Source organism: Nerophis lumbriciformis, linkage group LG06 (assembly GCF_033978685.3).
Source record: "Nerophis lumbriciformis linkage group LG06, RoL_Nlum_v2.1, whole genome shotgun sequence".
Classification (NCBI taxonomy): domain Eukaryota; kingdom Metazoa; phylum Chordata; class Actinopteri; order Syngnathiformes; family Syngnathidae; genus Nerophis; species Nerophis lumbriciformis.
This window is the reverse complement of record NC_084553.2, coordinates 33,832,385-33,855,694: the sequence shown is the minus strand read 5'-3', so window position 1 is coordinate 33,855,694 and position 23,310 is coordinate 33,832,385. Positions and strand designations below refer to the sequence as shown.

Sequence of the window (23,310 nt, the reverse complement as noted above, 5' to 3'; positions counted from 1 at the left end):
TTTGTTTGGTCTTGTGTAGAATCTGTAAAAAGTAGAATAGACTTCATTAAAATAAATGACTGAGACTAGTTTTCAACTGTAATGCTATACACAACATTTGAGATGTGGCAGTACGTTTACTTTTGCTGTCAGCTTTGCTGATGTTGCCTAAAATTAGAGTGCACTCAGGGAACTATGCATTAACTTTTATATGATAAAAACAAATGGCAATGTTGCGGACGTACTCATCTTTTACAATTGTCTGTCATGTCCCTGCAGGGTTATTAATCTGTCATGGGGAGCAAAAATTTGGCTTTCATTTAATAGGTGGTAAAAATGTAAAGTTTGTAATGGGAACCACAGTACTATTAGTCTGGTGGCGTTTTGAGGACTTGGAAGACCTGCTGCTCTTTGACGTGTTTGGAGGCAAATGTTGAAGTTGCAAAGGAATCCCACTGAGAGGGGCTCTCTCTTCGTGTAAGAGGTGTGACATGTCTTCGTCCACGCCATCCGGTGCGAGCCACTCCGGGGACTCTGGCTGCACCCTCTGGCTGGATGGCGTGGGTTTCTTCAAATTTTGAGGGGTTGAATGGGACTCACTGCAGTGTTCACCGCCGCTGGCTAAGGTGTCGCCGCAAGAGGTAGTTGGTTCGACGACGTGCAAGGGTGCTGGGTTGTCTGTCTCCTTGCGCTGCTTTGGTTTCTTGTCTCTCTTTTGAGGAAGAAGAATGCCACTGATTGGAGCCACTCTGTCCCAGCCACACACCTTTTTAGAACAAAAACATTAGTTTTATCTTTGTCAACATGGATTTAAAAAAAAGTACGGATCCACTCACAGCCTCTTCCCAACCAGGATAGCAGTGATACTCATACGGCTCCACTTCTTTCAAAAAGGCCTCCTCACTTATGTCAAGAAGGGCATCCACATGAATCCTTTGTGCTCTGTAAAACTCAGCCGCATCTTCCTCATCTGGAATCTCCTCGTCTGATCCATTCATAGCTGTGAGCTCCCCTTTGTGGGATGAGTGACAAAAAAACAATCTTAAAATGGTTCTTAGTAAAAGAATATGTAACCTCACCTCGAATAGTTGAGAAGACTACAATGCTGTGGCTGTTAAATACCCCTCCCACCCATCAGTGAGCCCTGGGATGGATGCTTGCGGCCACTCTTTCAGGAGTTATGCTAAAGAAATGAAAAAGTGTCAATATTATTTTATGACATTTCCTAACTATCTCGTCATTGAGATATCATTTTAGGGAATGAAAGCATCCATGGTCATTTCAGCTAGTGTACATGAAGTTAACGTGTACATTTTTAAGTGGCTGTGTTCTTGTGAAGATAAATGATAATTAAATCATTAGAATACATTTTTGTGAAAGAACTGCGCCGCTTACGTGAAAATCATCAAATGACAACCACTAACGGCGGTGTGTATTTACCATTCCCCACTATCATTAGATTACACACTTGTTCAAAACAATGCAGTTGCAAATTATCATATCCGTATTCATCATAAGCTGATTACACGGCATAAATTAAAAGCTCAGTAGACGTGTTTCTTTGAAAGTAGAGTAAAAATGGCGTGTGACGTCACGCTAATTTTGTTCAGTAAATTGACGACCCGCCAGCCGCCATCTTGCTTATTTTTCCACACACAAAACTCTTAAGTACATTAATGAATGTTCTGTCTGTTAAGTCAATTAATCAAGTAATGTTCAGACCGCGTGTAGCTAGGTGGCACCTTCATTTGCGTATTTAAATATGTAAATTAATATTAGCCACAAAACGTAGGACTATCTCGTTTCACACCATCCGTATTTTGTTATTTGTACATCTCTGGACAATTTTATTTTGGGTAAATTCTACTACTTGCTTTAATTTGAGCCATTGAATGAGTTGTCTTCAGTATAAAAGCATGTGTATCTACAGATAATATTTACAGAAAAAGTGGAATAAAAAAGGGAAAGGGGTGATATGTAACGGGAAAAAGTTGTAAAGTTGACTAACGCCACACAGCTGCAATGCAAGCTGTTTTGTCTTTATAGCAGTCATTGCTGAAATAGTAATAATGAATCAAAATCAATCTTTTATGAATTGTTGACCTATTCAAGGCTGCAATTACTTCACATCACATATTACATTTTGAAATGTTTGTTAAAAATATTGCCTATTTTGTGTATTTGCTGTTTAAACAAAGTTTTCTTTGACAAAAAGGGCATAAAACAAAACAAATTAAAAAATCAATACTTATAAACGACAGGTAGATCTGAGTTTAATCTTGAAACTTAAGTGTTGGAAGTAGAAAAAAAATGCATTACTTATTTTTAAACGCTTTTTTGAGTGGGGCCCTTTTGGATCCCTAATTGTTTTTGTGAGATTTTTTTTAAATAAAACTGTCACTGCTCAAAAATAATTATGAACTAAAGCCAATGTATATCTTAGGATAATTCCACTTTAAAATGAGAGCATATTTTGTGTCTTTGCCATAAAAGACTTGAGTTTTGAGAAAAAACCTTAAAATACATAAACAATTCATATACTTTATATTGACAGATGCACCTGGAATTGATCAAGCGTTGAATAAAAATTTTTTTATAACACTATGACTGAGACCCCCTGGGACCAAACCTCAGGGTATAACCTGAAAGGTTGAAAAAATCTAAATAAAAGTCAAACATAAAAAAACAAAATATGTTGTAGATTCAAATATTGTGCATGTTTTACACTTGTCTTGGCAACTGATGTCTAAATAGATAATATTCATTGTTGAGGGTATTTCAGACCATTTCTTAAAAATTGCAAATATTCAATGCCGTACTCAAACGTTTATGACCGCTTGCATAGTGTATCATCAATTATGTCTCTCTGTTTTTATTTCACTGTAAAACAGCTATTAATTGAACAAAATATTATTGTGGCTGTTGTTTGCAGTAGTAAAGAACCACACTGCATCATACTAAGTTTTATAATAATATGCAGCTAAACAAGGCTACCAACTATACACCATTAGATGGACAGTAACGCTCTAATTCTGTTCAAATGCTTTTCATATTGTTTGTGCCCCTGGTGAAGGCCGGCTGTGTCATGATCTGTGGTCGGATCATGTTTTGTGTTATCTGTTTGTTTTTGACTCCTTTTAGTTCCTGGTTATGCACTTCCTGAGTTTAGTCACCATGGTTACTTATGATTTTCACCTGTCTTTTCGTGCACCTGTTGCTCATCAGAGACTACTATTCAACAGAGGTGTGGACTCGAGTCACATGACTTGGACTCGAGTCAGACTCGAGTCATGAATTTGATGACTTTAGACTCGACTTGACAAAATGTAAAAAGACTTGCAACTCGACTTAGACTTTAACATCAATGACTTGTGACTTCACTTGGACTTGAGCCTTTTGAATTGACATGACTTGCTACTTTCCCCAAAACCCAAAGATGAAAAAGTTATTCGGGAGCGTTCCGTATTTTTCATTGTGTACTTGTCTATCAGCGTTGCGTGTGTCAGCTGGTGTGGTCTCAGTACAACAGCCAATCAAATTAGATCTACTTTGTTTTCATCACACAGCATTCATCCAATCAAATTGCAGGACAACCAACGAAGAAGACATGTCCAAACCACACGCCAGTGAACAAAAAATGATACCTAAAATAATTTTGTTTGGGTATAAAAATTACGAGGTGGTCAACACAAAACGGTTTGCAGTATGCAACACATGCGGTTCGAAAATTACTGATGGAGAGGCAACAACTTCCAACTTCGTCCGGCATTTGAAGTTGCACAAAGAAGGGTAAGTTTTGAATGTAAGATAACGTTTATTGGCTAAGTAACGTGACTTTTATTTGCTGTGTAGTTAAATCAGTGAGGCTGTAAACTCACTGCTAACGTTATAACGTTATTGCAAACATGGGAATCTGTTGCAGTTCACTACCTTATTCATACTTTTTGTTCAGTGATTTTTTTTTAAGCAGGGTTACGTTAGTCAATATATCACACGTAATGTTAGACGGCGGTCAGCAGCACCGCGTATTTTAGCCACCTAAAAAAAGACAAAAATAGTAAAATAAGGGTCAGTTAAAATGTATACTATATTATGAATATGTGTACCGTTTTAGCTAGCTTTCTGACATACTGTTGGTTGTTTACCTCAGTGGTCCCCAACCACTGGGCCACGGCCCGGTACTGGTCCGTGGATCGATTGGTATCGGGCCGCACAAGAAATAATTTTTTTTTTTTCCTCTTTTTTAATTAAATCAACATAAAAAACACAAGATACACTTACAAGTAGTGCACTAACCCAAAACAACTCTCTCTCCCCTTTTGTTCTGGGCATTGAACATGAAGACTCTTCCTTCACTGTTCCGAGTGGCCACGAGAGTCTTGGCAGTGCCTGCCTCCAGTGCTCCAGTGGAGCGAGTTTTCAGCCATGGTGGCATCATACTACGCCCCCATCGTGCACAAATGACTGACAGACTCTTGGCTAATTTGGTCTTTTGCAAATGCAATGCAGCATAGGGCCCTGACATATAAAAAGTACAACTTTTTTGTTATGTTCACGTATATGTCATGTTATTTCAATGTTAACACTTTTGTACAAATAAGTACATTTGCACTTTATTTTTCAATGTGTTTGTTCTGTAAAGGAATGAGTTAATGTTTAAAATGACTGGTTAATAGTGCTATTATAAAGTGCAATGTCAGCACAATTTTCTTTCCTGCAATTTAAAATGCACTTGTTTTAATAAATAAATACAGCGTTTGAAAAGCATACACAATCTGTGTTAATATATTAGTCTGTGGTTAAAAGGACTTGAAAGGACTCGAAACTCAAAATGCAGGACTTAGGACTTGACTTGAGACTTTCCAGTCTTGACTTTGGACTGGACTCGGGGCTTGCCTGTCTTGACTCGGGACTTGACTCGGACTTGAGGGCAAAGACTTGAGACTTACTTGTGACTTGCAAAACAATGACTTGGTCCCACCTCTGCTATTTAAGCCTGTCATTTTCAGTTGGTCGTCCTAGCGACATTGCTTCTGTTACCCTTGCTACCCATGTTACCTGATTATACCTCTGAAATCCATGCCATAGTTCTCTGCATTCCAAGTAAGTTTTTGTTTATTGTCCATAGTTTTGCCTTTGTGGTAGTTTTGTTTCTTAGCCAGGTTTATCTCCGCCTTGAGCGCGCCTTTTGTTTGTACCCCTTTTGTAGTTTAGTGTTAAAATAAATAATGTCCTTACCTTCACGCCATGTCCGATCCAACCTTTCTTGCATCTCGGGAAAACAAACCCCCCAAAGTCCACGCCATGACAGGCTGGCTGAAACGCATTGGGATATAACGTGCTTCCTTTTTTTTTTGGAATTGTGCCTAAAATTCACAATCCTTATGAGAGACTAAAACACATTTGTATTTTTATAAAGCATTCTATCTCGTAAATAAACGTCAATAAAAGTCCGCTTACAATGGAGCCAAAGGGAACCATGACGTTATTGGGTCTATTTCGACTACAAAACCCAACAAATAGCCTTTCAAAAAGCACCAACAATACTCCAATTACATTTGGTGACCTGAATATTAACCACGTCTTAGCAATATTGTTGTTATAAGCACTAACATTAAGAACCTACATTTAGCGGCATATTGATCAAAGAGCAGTAACTTCCTTATGTTACTGTATTGACATCATGAGCTGGAGAGCTGCTTTCTTGCATCGGAGCTCGTGAAAATGTATTCTGATAATAAATCATGTCTCTCAACTGGATAGTAAAATGATGTAGACATAATCTGAGAAGTTGCTACACTTTGACAGCCGATTTAAACGGAAATGGCGAGAAAGAGACGAAAAGACGTTCGTTCCACCCTCCTTTTTCGTCGCAAGGATTATGAGTCAATTTTAATCTAAACGGGAACATAACACCCTAACAGCCGGCATCCCAGTGAGAGCAGACATTGTACAGTGAGTGATGTTTCATTATGTTTGATGGCTCTCATGAAGTCTGTAGTGAGCAATAATCAGTGATGTTGAAAGAAAAAGCGAACGTTGTGATGCTTCTATCAAATTAATACGCAGATTCATGCTTAAAAATGATACAAAATATGTAAAACACACATGTTATTACGAATCTTCCTGTTACCAAATTACATATTTAATTACAGCGTGTATATAAAACATTGATGGAGGTGTTTGGATTTTTTTAAGCGCTTTACTGGCAGTAGAGCAGCGCCCATAGGCTCAATTGTAAGTAGATGTTTGCTTGCTTATATTCTAGTTAGAATGCATAAAAAAAAGAAAAAAATACATGTGCTTGTTTTACATGAGGATTGCGAATGATTGTTTTAGTGCAGTGCCCTTTTAATGGCATTTTAACAGAATTAGAGAGTGCATTTTTGTTTTTTATGCGATTTTGTAAAATTGTTGTCCCTATTCCAAAGAGCACCCCTTTTTGATGACCCCTTCACTTTTGTAAGGCCCTAACAGTGTTCCTCTTTGCTTTTTTGTATTGTAATATTAATATTATATTATTGTACTACAGTATATATTAGTTGGGTTGTGTGTCTAGCCTTGGTACTAAAATGTTGACATTTTAAGAGTGCTTTTAATTTTCCCTAAAGGGAACATGCGGTTTTGCTGGTCTGTATAGTTTTAATGCAAATGAGCTGGGTTCGTCCATGCCTGTCTCTCCCGCAGCAGGGCTCCTCCAAAAAGCACTATAATGCACGTTATCTACTTTTTTAAATATTACCCTTTTCCACCGAAAACACAAATTTATTACTAAAACTTTTACCTTACTAAATAAAATGGTTTGTACCACACCTCAAAGTTCAGGGTAATTTATTTAAAACAGGAGGATGACATATGAAGGAGTGGTTTATTTATTTACTAACACCATGTAAACAGACAATATTTGGTATGGTTGTTTTTTTTTCTGCTTCGCTAAAGAACCTAGCCCAAAGCCACGGCAAAGACAGGTGTGCTTAAACTATGGTTAAATCAACATGTAAAAAAATATTACGTCAATAATAAGTTATTGCTTTTCAGTAGGGATAGTATAGAAATAGAAAATAGTAAAATAAGGGTCAGTTAAAATGTATACTATATTATGAATATGTGTACCGTTTTAGCTAGCTTTCTGACATACTGTTGGTTGTTTACCTCAGTGGTCCCCAACCACTGGGCCACGGCCCGGTACTGGTCCGTGGATCGATTGGTATCGGGCCGCACAAGAAATAATTTTTTTTTTTTCCTCTTTTTTAATTAAATCAACATAAAAAACACAAGATACACTTACAAGTAGTGCACTAACCCAAAACAACTCTCTCTCCCCTTTTGTTCTGGGCATTGAACATGAAGACTCTTCCTTCACTGTTCCGAGTGGCCACGAGAGTCTTGGCAGTGCCTGCCTCCAGTGCTCCAGTGGAGCGAGTTTTCAGCCATGGTGGCATCATACTACGCCCCCATCGTGCACAAATGACTGACAGACTCTTGGCTAATTTGGTCTTTTGCAAATGCAATGCAGCATAGGGCCCTGACATATAAAAAGTACAACTTTTTTGTTATGTTCACGTATATGTCATGTTATTTCAATGTTAACACTTTTGTACAAATAAGTACATTTGCACTTTATTTTTCAATGTGTTTGTTCTGTAAAGGAATGAGTTAATGTTTAAAATGACTGGTTAATAGTGCTATTATAAAGTGCAATGTCAGCACAATTTTCTTTCCTGCAATTTAAAATGCACTTGTTTTAATAAATAAATACAGCGTTTGAAAAGCATACACAATCTGTGTTAATATATTAGTCTGTGGTTAAAAGGACTTGAAAGGACTCGAAACTCAAAATGCAGGACTTAGGACTTGACTTGAGACTTTCCAGTCTTGACTTTGGACTGGACTCGGGGCTTGCCTGTCTTGACTCGGGACTTGACTCGGACTTGAGGGCAAAGACTTGAGACTTACTTGTGACTTGCAAAACAATGACTTGGTCCCACCTCTGCTATTTAAGCCTGTCATTTTCAGTTGGTCGTCCTAGCGACATTGCTTCTGTTACCCTTGCTACCCATGTTACCTGATTATACCTCTGAAATCCATGCCATAGTTCTCTGCATTCCAAGTAAGTTTTTGTTTATTGTCCATAGTTTTGCCTTTGTGGTAGTTTTGTTTCTTAGCCAGGTTTATCTCCGCCTTGAGCGCGCCTTTTGTTTGTACCCCTTTTGTAGTTTAGTGTTAAAATAAATAATGTCCTTACCTTCACGCCATGTCCGATCCAACCTTTCTTGCATCTCGGGAAAACAAACCCCCCAAAGTCCACGCCATGACAGGCTGGCTGAAACGCATTGGGATATAACGTGCTTCCTTTTTTTTTTGGAATTGTGCCTAAAATTCACAATCCTTATGAGAGACTAAAACACATTTGTATTTTTATAAAGCATTCTATCTCGTAAATAAACGTCAATAAAAGTCCGCTTACAATGGAGCCAAAGGGAACCATGACGTTATTGGGTCTATTTCGACTACAAAACCCAACAAATAGCCTTTCAAAAAGCACCAACAATACTCCAATTACATTTGGTGACCTGAATATTAACCACGTCTTAGCAATATTGTTGTTATAAGCACTAACATTAAGAACCTACATTTAGCGGCATATTGATCAAAGAGCAGTAACTTCCTTATGTTACTGTATTGACATCATGAGCTGGAGAGCTGCTTTCTTGCATCGGAGCTCGTGAAAATGTATTCTGATAATAAATCATGTCTCTCAACTGGATAGTAAAATGATGTAGACATAATCTGAGAAGTTGCTACACTTTGACAGCCGATTTAAACGGAAATGGCGAGAAAGAGACGAAAAGACGTTCGTTCCACCCTCCTTTTTCGTCGCAAGGATTATGAGTCAATTTTAATCTAAACGGGAACATAACACCCTAACAGCCGGCATCCCAGTGAGAGCAGACATTGTACAGTGAGTGATGTTTCATTATGTTTGATGGCTCTCATGAAGTCTGTAGTGAGCAATAATCAGTGATGTTGAAAGAAAAAGCGAACGTTGTGATGCTTCTATCAAATTAATACGCAGATTCATGCTTAAAAATGATACAAAATATGTAAAACACACATGTTATTACGAATCTTCCTGTTACCAAATTACATATTTAATTACAGCGTGTATATAAAACATTGATGGAGGTGTTTGGATTTTTTTAAGCGCTTTACTGGCAGTAGAGCAGCGCCCATAGGCTCAATTGTAAGTAGATGTTTGCTTGCTTATATTCTAGTTAGAATGCATAAAAAAAAGAAAAAAATACATGTGCTTGTTTTACATGAGGATTGCGAATGATTGTTTTAGTGCAGTGCCCTTTTAATGGCATTTTAACAGAATTAGAGAGTGCATTTTTGTTTTTTATGCGATTTTGTAAAATTGTTGTCCCTATTCCAAAGAGCACCCCTTTTTGATGACCCCTTCACTTTTGTAAGGCCCTAACAGTGTTCCTCTTTGCTTTTTTGTATTGTAATATTAATATTATATTATTGTACTACAGTATATATTAGTTGGGTTGTGTGTCTAGCCTTGGTACTAAAATGTTGACATTTTAAGAGTGCTTTTAATTTTCCCTAAAGGGAACATGCGGTTTTGCTGGTCTGTATAGTTTTAATGCAAATGAGCTGGGTTCGTCCATGCCTGTCTCTCCCGCAGCAGGGCTCCTCCAAAAAGCACTATAATGCACGTTATCTACTTTTTTAAATATTACCCTTTTCCACCGAAAACACAAATTTATTACTAAAACTTTTACCTTACTAAATAAAATGGTTTGTACCACACCTCAAAGTTCAGGGTAATTTATTTAAAACAGGAGGATGACATATGAAGGAGTGGTTTATTTATTTACTAACACCATGTAAACAGACAATATTTGGTATGGTTGTTTTTTTTTCTGCTTCGCTAAAGAACCTAGCCCAAAGCCACGGCAAAGACAGGTGTGCTTAAACTATGGTTAAATCAACATGTAAAAAAATATTACGTCAATAATAAGTTATTGCTTTTCAGTAGGGATGTTCCGATACAGATCATGAGTGAGATCAGCTGATACCAATACCAATACCGATCACATGTATTAAGTGTACATTTTTCCGTTTATTTATGAGCAAAGAAAAGTCAATCATACACAATAACTTGACAAAAATTAAAATCACGCTCTATGAAAGTCCAGCTGTGTCCCAGGGAATATTCCCTGAGTTTGTAAATATCAACAAAAACAGCAACAAAATGATTTAGAAAATAAAAATCCATCCATCCAGCCATTCATTTCCTGCCACTTGTCTCTATTGGGGTTGCGTACAACTGAAAATTAAAATATCTAATTACTTTTGTATCGATCATATACTGATACTACCCTTGGTCGCCAGTTTATGGATCGATCCGCCCTCCTATTACATGTTGTGGACTGACTGCAATAATGGTAACAGACCAACAGTTATATTATCCTCTCTCTAAACTCTTAGTTAATCTACTTGTTAATTTTCTGTTAGTAGCGGCTTGCAGTCTGCTCAGTAAGACAGTTCCATTTGGAATTCCTTAAATTTCCTTAAGCTCTTATTTCTTGGTTTTGTTTTAAACAAACTTAGCGGTTAGCTTAGCTATTAGCCTGCTCCCTCCGGCCTTCATGCTCTTGCTGTGTAACATGTTTAGCATCGTCTTCCAGTGATAATGCGCCCTGACAATGATACTTAAGAAACTAAAAAATGCAGTTAATTTTCCGTAAACGAGGTGATTATTAATTTAGGAGAGTGGGTTCTAATGGAGTAGGGATGTAACGCTAAACAGTAAAAATTATAACCACAGTAAAACTTCCGTATTAAATTAAAATTATCGAAAAACTGATTGTTAAACACACTATGATAAAATTATGAACCAACTGGCGTTAGCTTGCTAGCTAGTTTTAATGCTATCATAAACACATGAGACAATGTCTTTACCTGTTAAAAAAATGTCATACCCCAATCTAAACTTGTATAAACACATTACTGTCTAACAACTAAGATATTCACATTGAACATAAAGACTGTGTCCTTTCTTAAATTGAACAATCTGTACTCGACAGTGACAAGTCGAAAAAGACAGAAGTAAACTGGCGTGACGTCACATAAACCGTAAGTGAAGTAAAGTAAGCAACCGATATGCATTTATTAAAAAAACATTCTGGAACATTTCCGGATTAAAATAGAAGAAGATTAACATATTTAAACACTTAAATACAAATAATATGGCTCATATGAAGCCTTAACAATATTTAATGTTTCTTCTGCCAAGAATGTATATTGAGTGTCTATTTGTTTTAGCTCTTTCAATGAAGTTAATTTAAATATTTTGGTGTGATTATAAGTACTTTTTGAGCAAAAATACCGCAATAATAATAATAATAATAACAGTGATAATGTTGGTCACAATAACTGATAAGAAATGTGTATATCATTGCATCCCTAGCATGGAGACCCATAATTAGCTGCTGGCTGTTTGTCAGCCGGGACACCAAAAATAAATAGCGAAAGTCAGACAGGATTAGTGACTGTGATTGGCATTAAAAGAAATAAATCGACAATAGCCGATCACATACTATTAACGAAAATCAACCAATCGATCGGCACGTCCCTAGTTACCGCTAGCGGCCCTGAGAACACGGAGTTGTTGGTAGAGGCTTGAAAAAGTATATATTGTGCATCCCTAAAACTGTGGTGGAAATAAGGCTATAGAGTATAACTTGAGATATAATATGTCACACACAACATATAGCGTGATAAGTGGTAGAGGACACAAATGTTAGTAACATTAGCATAGCTAAGTGACCTACGGTGCTAGAATTACACTGACATTTTAACAGCCTATTTTTCAGCCTATTCACTGAAATAAAAATAAAAAAATCAAATTCACAGCTAGTAGGTCCGTAGCGCCAGGGTTTATTTTGAGTTTTGTAACGAAGCCTCTTTTTTTCACAGTCATGTTTATGCCATGAAAACCCGGAACTTCAAAAGCTACCGTTGATCGCTTCTGAACATTATTATTTTTCTAATCGCTGATCGTATCCTAAAACTCTTGTATTGGATCTCATTACATTGTGCAATTGTTGTGCCAATGAGTGTTGAGTATGATTTTTTTCTTCAATGTTATAACTATGTTTTCTGCAATCCCACAAGTAGGATAAACTGAACATAATAAGATGAGGGAGGTGAACATTTTAACAAGGAGCTAAGGGGGTGTGAGTTACTTAGGATGTTTTGATAGTTTTTTGGTACTCTGGGATTTAGGTGCCAGTTTTAATCAATAAGACTTCAAAGACGCTGGCCCTGCTCCGAACAGTTTCCTTGACGACGTTTCCATGCACATACTATGATTGCTCAAATATTTTTTTTGTATTTTCACACTTAAATGTGAAGTCCCAGTGTCCATGTACACTCTCTAATGCAACTATTGGTCATACGCTGTGTGCCTCCCGTATACGGGGTTGCACTTATTTCCTTGTAGGACGGATAAATGTATTGCTTTTCCAGTTGACCTATGACGTCACACCAAAACGAGGCATCTTTGCGGCTCGTCACAAGTCTTGTTGTGCCTATTGTCCACTGTAATGTTGGCACAGATGATAAATATCACGTTTCTAATGGCTGATGTTAAATAGCATCAAGAAAGGATTTTAGATTGTGTTACAAACATGACACTACGACCAAGGTCTCGGAGCGGATGCGGGTCCGAAGCAAAGAAAGACTGGTGGCAGAGAGTTGTTTTGAAGGAATTTTCAAACGGGGAGACATGGAAAGAAAACATTCAAATATCTCGGAGTTCATTCAGAAGGCTCTGTGGATTGATGGGAGTTTTGGGTCAGAAGGAAAAGACTGTCCGTGCCCCGATACGGCTCCAGATGAGTGTTGCTATATCGTTCTGGACTATCTTGCCAGTTGTGTAGAATAGAGTTATTGCTAATCATTTTGAAGTGTACGAAGGCAGCATGAAAAGGTTTGTGTGTTCACTTTCTTCTCTGCCTTGTAATATGTTTGCGTAATTCGTTTCATTTGTATTTTGTTTTCGGTAGTCCAATTAAAGCCAGCATTCTCCATTTCCTGTGCTACCTTTTTGAATCGGTTTCTTTATTATTCTCCCATCGATGCACTTTAAAAAATGTCCCGTTCTTTTAATTTGTGAAGCAAATAAATAATCTCTTTATTCCACTTTTCCACTGTCTTAAGTGGCACCATCAGTTCTAACCCTTTCGTAAACTGACCTTTTATAGACTTAGTTTATATACATGTGATTTTTGAAAGCTTATGACTGCTTTGATGCACTTGCAGTATGGGTTTGTGATGACAATAAAAGGCTTAAATCTTAATCCCATTAATACCTCACACTTAGGCAGCACACTATTAGCCTTGGTGAGTTATATAAAATAGTTGGCTTCACCAAATTAGAATTGTGGCATTATTTATCCAACAAGTTGTTGACAATAAGATTTTATATTTATCATTAGAACTTTTGACTAGTGTGTTTGTATTTGTGAGCAACTATGATCAATGACACATGCATTTCTATAAACTCTAACTTCAAGCATATAAAAGGTCTGTGCTTGACTCACCATCTTCACAGATTTCCTGGAGCATGCACCATCATAGAGAAGCTTGTATAGTTTGCGTTTTACAAGCTTTAAACATACTTTATATTCCAACCAAGCTCTTTCGGTGCCGCTGAGTGTATGTGCGGCGCAACGCTGTCGTCATGGCAACACTTCTTTTGCAGTTTGTGACGTAAGAAAGGGGGCGGGGCAGCGATGACTGCTGCAGCCCGGTCTGGCATGCATGGTTGAATGACTTATTTTGTTATGCAACGCATTTGCACAGCTGATGCTCATAGTAGCGGAGCATGCGATTCAAATATTTATATAATCATGTGAGTGAAACTGCATATGCAGCCCAGCATCATGAGGGGTGCATTACAGAGGGGGGGGGGGGGGGGGGGGTGGACCATTTTGTGCTACGCTCCGTTCTGCACGTACACGTCAAAGTGAGCCCACGTCACTGCTGTGTTCGCCTGCAGGGGAAGCTGTTCAGTCGCTTCGCTTCGTGCTAATGCATGTTGCAGCACTTCTCATGTAAATAAATTCAAACGGACAGCAAACTGCGCGGAACAACACCTCCGTCTATTGGTGCAGGTCTCCGGAGGCAACGTGACGCAGCCCGGGCGCCAATCGGCGAGTGGGGCACTGACACCTGACAGCGTCATCTCTCCCACCACTCGCCGATCGTCTTCCTCCTTCCTCCGTCCTCCTTCCTCCTCACGACTACCGAGCTCGGCTCCGCAGTGCAGGGTCTGCGGCGTTGTATGGAAGCAGAGTCCGTGCGCCCTACCGTGGTCATGCTGCCCCCCAAGACCTGCCTGCCCAGGAACTACAGCTGCATCGCCGGGCTCTTCGGCAGCCTGGCGGCGGCCAACACGCGCCTGGAAGATGGCGAGGAGATGGACATCATGGACGGCACCTGCGAGCCCGTCGAGAGCCCCGTCGTGGACGAGCGACCGCGCGGCCGCGAGACCTTCCTGAAGCCCCCGCAGAGTCCCAGCCTGCGCCGGAGATGCAAGTCTCTCCCGACTTCCACGGAGAGGGCCAAGCTGGAGATATCCCGCAACAGAAGTCCGACGAGTCAGAAAAAGGTTCGCTTCGCCGACTCTTTAGGGCTGGAGCTCATCTCCGTGAAACACTTCGACGACTCGGACGAGCCGGAAGTCCCCGAGCGTATTTTGGCCAAGCTACCCAAATACACGGACTTCAACCACATGGCCACGAAGTTCCCCCGAGCTCCCCCGCAGTCCGTCTTCATGGAGCTGCAGTTCACCAACCCGGCGGCTCTTCCAGGCTTCGAGCAGAGGGTACGTGAGGTGAAAGTCCTGCTGGAGCGAGTGGAGACGGACGAGTTCAGCCTCTCCGGCTTCGTGCGCGTCTTGAACATGGCCTTCGAGAAGAGCGTCTCTTTGCGATACTCCCTCAACAACTGGCTCACCTGCATGGACTCCTTGGCTTCTTACGTGCCCGAGTCCAGCGACGGCGCCACGGATAAGTTCTCATTCAAGGTGGTCATGCCCACCTACATGGAGAACGGAGGCATGCTGCAGTTCGCCATTAAATACCAGGTCGGCGGCCAGGAGTTTTGGGATAACAACAACGGGAATAACTACAAAGTGCGGCGTCACCGCTTCAAAATGTCCCCGCCAAAGGAATGGGAGAACGGATGGATCCACTTTATATAATAACTCTTATCACACTTAACCTTCCTCCCGGGTATATTTTTAATCGTGACTAAAGTGTACTTGACCGTTTCATTACTGTCAGATATTTGGAAACTAATCCATGCAATTGAATAACATGACCCCTGCATTTGATGTTGGGGGTTCCGTACAGCTAGGGCCCACCTTACGTAACCCGGGAACACGTGCCGGGGGGATAACGTGCTCTTTGCTGGAGATGCTGCAACTTGAATCGTGTTGCTGGTTTGTGCAGCATCATAAATTGGCAGTCATTTGCGATGTGATGTAGACGCCATGCAAATATGCTCGCACATGAACGGGGTGCTTCATGAAGAGGGTTATCTCTCACACATTATCTTCCAAAAGTTTCTGGTCATTATGCCTCTTATCTAGAGCACAGGTGTCAAACTCAAGGCCGGGGGGCCAAATGTGGCCCGCGAAATAAATATGCGTTAATAAAATGCTTAATCTTTTCTTACTAAATATATTTGTTATTTCCCCTCTGACATTAAAAATCATGTACTGCATGCAATTGCATATGTTTTAAAATTCAATATTATAAACATATTATGTTATCATGTATTCCTAAAATATTTTTTGTTAAAATAAAGATAAATACTGTACTTAAATATCTGCTTGGCTTACAATTTCTAAACAAACTATCAATCAAATTGTAGACTGTAACATTGACAATAGATTTTACGGTTAAATTCCGCCGACTAAGTTTCTTCTTGTAAAATCGACTTTACTTACTTACCGTATTTTTCGGACTATAAGTCGCAGTTTTTTTCATAGTTTCGCTGGGCTCCAGTGCGACTTATATATGTTTTTTTCCTTCTTAATTATGCATTTTCGGCAGGTGCGACTTATACTCTGAAAAATACGGTACTTACTTAGGTCTTTAAATACCCTAAGGAACATAGGCCATTGATGAAACTCCTCCATTCCCTTCGGTCTTGTGCCCTCCGCTCCAGTTGTTGCCATGACAGCCCTTGCGCCTTCATCTCCTGCTCTGTGGTTCTTCTCCAGGTGGCTCTAGGCCTTCCTCTTGCCTTGCGGGTTCCATGTTAGAGCATGTTTTGTGATAGATTCATCGTGTCTACGCAGTGTGTGACCAATCCAGTTCCATTTCCTCCTGCTGATTTGTGTTTCTATTGTGTCTTGTCTAGTGAGGTCCCACAGGTTGGCATTGGAGATGGTGTTGGGCCAGTAGATACCCAGGAGGCGACAGAGGCAGCGGTTGAAGAATGTGTGTATTTCGTTGAGTATGTTGGCGGTGATCTTCCAGGTTTCTGAACTGTAGAGTAAGGTGGATTTGACGTTTGAGTTGAAGATTTGCAGTTTGGTCTTGAGTGATATGTTTTTTGCTTTCCAGATTTTATTCAGGATAGTGAATGTGGTCCTTGCTTTTCCAATTCTGGCACTGACATCCTCCTCCGTTCCTCCGTCCACAGCAATAATGCTTCCTAGGTATGTAAAGGTGGCAACCTCGTCTAACTGGTTATGATCCATGTTTATTGGGGAGTTGTTCTTGTTGTTGATACGCATTAACTTAGTTTTTGATGTGTTGATTTTGAGTCCAAGCGAAGCAGCTGTTGTTTCCAGTTTGCATGATTTCTCCTGCATAAAATCGACATTGGTACCGTTTTTTTCCCCATATACAGTAAGACACAAAAAACATTAAAACAAGATTTTACGGTAAAAACAAACAAACTGGCAGCTCTGTTGCATTATTTTTTCCGCCAAAAATAGTGCTATTGTTGTTCCATTCCATTTATTAAATTTTTTTATATGCTGTAAAAAAAACAACACTGCTTTTACTGTAACATTCTGGTGACTGAGCTGCCAGTTTTTAAAGTTAAATTGTAATATTTTTTTTTACAGTTTATGTAAAAATATATATTGTTAATGTATCATATATATATATACATGTACATTCATATATTACTCATTGTTAAAAGCGTCCCTCTGAGGGCAACCATAACTGCGACGTGGCCCTCAATGAATACGAGTTTGACACCCCTGATCTAGAGTATTATTTCATGCCATTGAAATGCCTTATGCATGTGATGGGAAGTATAGTAGGAAACATCATTATTTTGATCATCGTTACTAAAAGCATTTATTTTGTCCACATCACTGCATTTTGGCAATTTCATTGTATCTATAACACTGTGACACAATGTGCAGTAGGTTTGATTTATTTTTTCTGTATCATCCCCATTATAGAAATACAAAAAGTAGCATTTATAGCTGTTAAGTCGAGAGCAAACATGCTGTGGGTGTTTTGTCCGTGAGTGCAAAGATATGTTATTTTTGAAGTATTTTTTAACAGATGGCGTTGTACTAATAGTGCATTTTTGCAGTTCAAGCCTATTTTTCACTGACAATGTAGAAAAAGAGCAAATTACTGTAAAACTATTTCAGTCTCTGTTTCCAAGTACTCCCCAACATACAGTCTGTCTCTAGTCTTATTCTATCTATAGTATATGTTAAAATTGTCTTCCAAATTATTTTCAAAGACTAGTTATCTTCGTCTCTGTGTGCGACCTCGCCATCATCAAGTAAGTAAGAGCACTATTACATTCACAGCTCACACCGGAACACAACCTCACTTTGTTTACATTCCAGCAGTGTCAGAAGAGAGCTCTTCATTTTATGATACCATCCGGTTGACGCGAACGTAAACAAAAAAACATTTTCCTGTAAGCACTTAGCTTTTGGAGCACTTCCACTTTAAAACGTCAAGTCCACTTGGTCAAAACGCCTCATGGTTCAATATGGCGCGGCTATATAAGGTTCCCAAAATAAAAGCCTGCTTTGCTTTATTGTGCACAAGAGAGATGTATGTTTATTTGATTGCGGTGTGGAAGTACAATTCAACTGCAGGTAGTTATAGTGAGTAAGTGTATTTAATACTTGGTATTTGTAGAGACTTAGGCAATCCATGCAACATGATAGCAAAGCTCAAATAGTGACTATCAGTATCAGTAAAACAACACAGGTGATAAACCTATTTCCTCCATTTTTACTTTTTACTTCATTTTAAATGTACAACTTTTCATCAGTTCTCACTGATCTACAGTGTTGTGTTGTGCGTAAAAGTGTTGTCTCATATTGAATGTCTTCATAGTACTGTATGTGATGTCTATTTAAAGGCAGTTTTTACAGAGGCTGTCAGATCACTTTTGCTGTGTTAAGTTTGATTACAAGCCCATACTTGAAAGCACACAATCAGATATGTGAAATAACAAAGAACAACAATTGAAGATAACTAATAAACTACTCGTAGTTTTATACATTTTCCCTTGTATTAGAATGTAACTCAAGGGAGACCTTTTTACACCACAATTTAATGTCACCTTACTGTGAGTTGATATGCAGTCTGAAAAGGGGGAAGTATGTAAGTGCTTGTTTGTGAGGAAAATGTGATCGCAGATGGTTGGCAACATGGCCGGTGACATGCGGCAAATGCACTTTGGTATATGGCAACTAGTCTAAGCGACTTATGATTGTAGCTGATGCTGAGCGAACTCAGTCGGCACTGGTTAAATGCACTTTGAGAGAGGACGATGAAAGATGCAGGGTTGATATTTCATTAATATGAAAATATATACAAAAGCTTCTCTTGTAAGTAGTTACCAATATGTGATACTTTCTTCTTTCCCTGAGGATAGCCTTGACCTTTTTTTTGTTAGTTATACATCCATGCTTATTTTCCTATGCAACCATTTTTATGTGGTGTTTTCCGCTGTGTCTTAACCTGAACTGTTAGCTATGAATGTTTGCATGCATGGACAACTGAAACATTTGTCTGTTTAACCATAGAACCACTATTTTATTAAAATCAATGCTCAATTTGAAAAAAACAAAGTAATTATTGTTCTCTTCTTTTGTGATAGTCATGATTTTCACAATACACCCCGACTTTAAATGTCAGTGTTAAATGTTGCATTATAGTGCAATCATGTCCAATAACTGTGAGACAACTAAGCTGCATATGTGCATGTTGGACTTTCAGGTCATTTGAGAACCTGATTTTCCCAAAACCTCCTGGTGGTCTCTATTGGTAAAGCTGCACAAGCACTGCACTGTGCTGTAGCTACCGCCATTGTCGACATGGCTGCAGACATGTCCTCGGAGTGACGCCAGACTGATGCTACCCATTTTGATGGAGGGGAGGGGTGGGAATGAGACTAGGGGAGGCTTGTGAGAGGAAGTTGCATTGAAACACACACCACAGTTAGTTGTTTTTTTTATCACCTTAGATGTTTTAAACATGTAGTGGTGTTACTTAGACCAACAATATTGGCTGCCCAGGTTTAAACCCCCATATTTCCTATCAAAGATAACTTAAAATACAATATGTTTTGAAAACGTTTGTCAAGAACCACAAGCTTCTCTCAACACTATCTCTCAAAAACTAAGAAACTTAAAGGGGAACTGCACTTTTTGCCTATCATTCACAATCATTATGAAAGACATGACGATGGATGCATTTTAAATATTAAATAAATGCAATCAAGTCTGTTTACAATGGAGCCGCTCTATTCTGCTTCTAAAGCCCTTAAAAACAACATCCAAACATCTCCATTGAGGTTTTATATACATGATGTAAGTATATTTGTAATGTAGTAACAGGCACATTTATTCATCCATCCATTTTCTACTGCTTGTCCCTTTTTGGTAACATTAAATATTTACGTATTTTGCTCATACATTCAATAATAATTGATTTTATTTGTATTGCACTTAACATTTGAATAACACTAATTTCAAAAACGCATCACAACGTTCACTTTTTTTTCAACATCACTGATTACTGCTCACTGCAGACTTTATGAGAACCAACAAACATAATAAAACATCACTTACTGTACAATGTCTGCTGTCATTAGGATGCCGACTGCTCGGCTGTTCATATATTCCCATTTAGATGAAGAATGACTCATAATCCTCGTGACTAATAGGGGGGTGAAACCAAGCGTCTTTTTGTGTCGGTCTCGCCATTCCGTGTCTAAATTGGCTGTCAAAGTGTACCAGTTTGTCGGATTTACGTCCTTGTCCTTCTACTATCCAGGTGAGAGGCATGATTTATGATCTACAATAAAGTTTGACGAGCAAATATACGACGAAGCAACTGATCAGTCAATGATGTCAACATTGATCACTGCGCCACTGTAAATAGTTTGTCTGTGTTAGCACTTATATTAACAATATCACTAATACTTAGTTAATATTCAAATCACAAAATGTGCATGGAGTATTGTTGGCGGATTTTGGATGTTTTTTATTGGGTTTTATGGGCGGGATAGAGGACCTTCCATTGGCTCCGATGTAAACCGACTTTTATTTACGTGTATTTACGAGTTAGAATTCATTGAAAAAATGCATCCGTCGTCATGTCTTTCATAATGATTGAAAACAATAGGCAACATTCCAAAAATAATGCAGTTCCCCTTTAAGACACCTTGAACACTTACTTAGACCAGTGATTCTCAAACTGTGGTACGCAGGCTCCAGCTTGCGGTATGCCAAATAATAACTTAATTTAATATCTAAACACAGTGTTACTGTTCACTATATGTGCAACAGTGGCCAAAAGTTTTAAATATACTTGTTAAATAATGCAAATAAATATTTAGGTCCAGTGGCGTGGCATGAGCCACACCCTAAAATCTGATGTGCCACCCCACTCAAAGGCAGAATAATTTGAAGCAGTGTTTTTGTGGTACGTGTACAATTCGGGATCCATCTAGTAGTACGCCAAATAATTGCTTAATCATGGTCAAGAGTCACCAAACTACAGCGCTTGGATTGTCCAAAGTTTATTTGTAAAACATGAGTCAAGAGATATTGAAATTTGGTGTGCTGCCCATCGGGCAAGATCCACCGTGATCATGATTACCACGAATAGGCCTTGAACAGACTCATTGCATAGGTACTAATTTAGACAACCTTTCCAACTCATGGTCCAATTAATCAAAAACCAACAGAGAACGTAAAACATGTGATACATAAACACACAACTTGACCATTGACATTATAAAAAATGTCTAATAGCACCATACACAATTTAAAAATTACACCCATTTAACGAATTTACTATGCTTGATGGGTAATAAGCAAAACACTCTCCGCACTTTGACATATTTGACACATTTTAGTTGCTTAAAGAGAAACTGCACTTTTTTGGAAATGTTGCATATCATTCACAATCATTATGAGGGACAAAACCACACCTTAAACATTTTTTTTTTTTTAAAGATGATAAACGCTTGGAAGATGTGGCTAATCGGAGTCACTTTTGTAGCCTTCAAAGCCCTCTAAAACCACTTCAAAACCTTCCATCTACATTTTGTATACGCACTGCAAGCATATATATAAGGCAGTAACAGACACGTTCATAACAATATTTAATATGTACAATATTTACCGTATGTTGGTCATTTTAATTATTGCCAGAACTAATTCCTCGACGCATTTATTTCCGTTTCCGTCGCAGCGAACTTCAGACTTCTGGCAACAACTGTGTGGCCTGCTTCCGGAAACGAAGACGTGTGTGTCTTCTTATCATGACAGATTCGGTAACAAACAACGAGGACGACTATTTTTGGACCAATGAGGATTCACAAAACTTTATCTTTTTGAATATATGGAGGATGAACTGCTGCTTCTGGAAGCCGGCACAAAGAGAGAGTAAAGCATACTTGCCAACCTTGAGACCTCCGATTTCAGGAGGTGGGCGTGGTCGGGGGGGGCGTGGTTTAGAGGGGAGGAGTATATTTACTGCTAGAATTCACCAAGTCAAGTATTTCATATATATATATATATATATATATATATATATATATATATATGTCTTAATAAGGTTATCCAAAAAATAGTGCTCGATACCGTAGTAGAGCGCAATATATGTATGTGTGGGAAAAAAAATCACAAGACTATTTCATCTCTACAGGCCTGTTTCATGAGGGGGGGTACCTTCAATCATCAGGAGATTTTAATGGGAGCATTCGCATACCATGGTTTATATAGGGCACAGAGTGGGTGGGTACAGGCTGGCGTAGGGGCGTGGTGATTGGCTCATGTGTTACCTAGGAGGTGTTTCCGTCTATGGCGGCATGCTGTTACAATTTCGCTGCGCTTGTTGAGGGATGACAGGTCTGGACGGTAAATAATAAACAGTTTCTCTTTCAAGCATAGGTTGCATCTTTTATTACCACTATTGTAAGGTGTGCTGGATGCAAGAATTTGCCATGTTATTGAATATTCAACATTATTGTCTTTGAGGTCCCAAATGTGTTTGCTGAGTTCTGTGACCACAGAACTCAGCAAACACATTTGGGACCATTTGGGTGTTTGCTGAGTTCTGTGACCACAGAACTCAGTAAACACATTTGGGACCTCAAAGACAATAATGTTGAATATTCAATAACATGGCAAATTCTTGCATCCAGCACACCTTACAATAGTGGTAATAAAAGATGCAACCTATGCTTGAAAGAGAAACTGTTTATTATTTACCGTCCAGACCTGTCATCCCTCAACAAGCGCAGCGAAATTGTAACAGCATGCCGCCATAGACGGAAACACCTCCTAGGTAACACATGAGCCAATCACCACGCCCCTACGCCAGCCTGTACCCACCCACTCTGTGCCCTATATAAACCATGGTATGCGAATGCTCCCATTAAAATCTCCTGATGATTGAGGGTACCCCCCTCATGAAACAGGCCTGTAGAGATGAAATAGTCTTGTGATTTTATTTCCCACACACATATATATATATATATATATATATATATATATATATATATATAAGAAATACTTGACTTTCAGTGAATTCTACCTATATATATATATATATATATATATATATATATATATATATATATATATATATATATATATATACAGTATATATATATATATATATATATATATATATAAATAAGAGAAATACTTGAATTTCAGTGTTCATTTATTTACACATATACACACACATAACACTCATCTACTGATCGTTGAGTAAAGGGTTGAATTGTCCA

The 23,310-nt window shown here is 38.7% G+C and overlaps 1 protein-coding gene and 1 long non-coding RNA gene across 2 annotated transcripts; one reads left to right on the top strand and one right to left on the bottom strand.

Annotated features, from left to right (window-relative positions):
- Nucleotides 1-114: 114 nt before the first annotated feature.
- On the bottom strand, nt 115-13,765 carry LOC133608721 (uncharacterized). The gene is made up of 4 exons (XR_012050514.1): nt 13,599-13,765; nt 1,059-1,162; nt 816-991; nt 115-745 (listed from the first exon to the last, which is right to left on the bottom strand). It is a non-coding gene; the product is annotated as an uncharacterized lncRNA (long non-coding RNA).
- A 256-nt stretch (nt 13,766-14,021) lies between these two features.
- Nucleotides 14,022-18,071, top strand: LOC133608720 (protein phosphatase 1 regulatory subunit 3E). The gene has a single exon (XM_061964196.2). The coding sequence runs from the start codon at nt 14,342-14,344 to the stop codon at nt 15,260-15,262; it is 921 nt and encodes a 306-aa protein (XP_061820180.1). The 5' UTR covers nt 14,022-14,341; the 3' UTR covers nt 15,263-18,071.
- The last annotated feature ends 5,239 nt before the right edge of the window (nt 18,072-23,310 follow it).

What these genes read in the sequence shown, in the direction of transcription:
- LOC133608720 (XM_061964196.2), top strand. Translation starts at nt 14,342, where the DNA reads ATGGAAGCAGAGTCCGTGCGCCCTACCGTGGTCATGCTGCCCCCCAAG.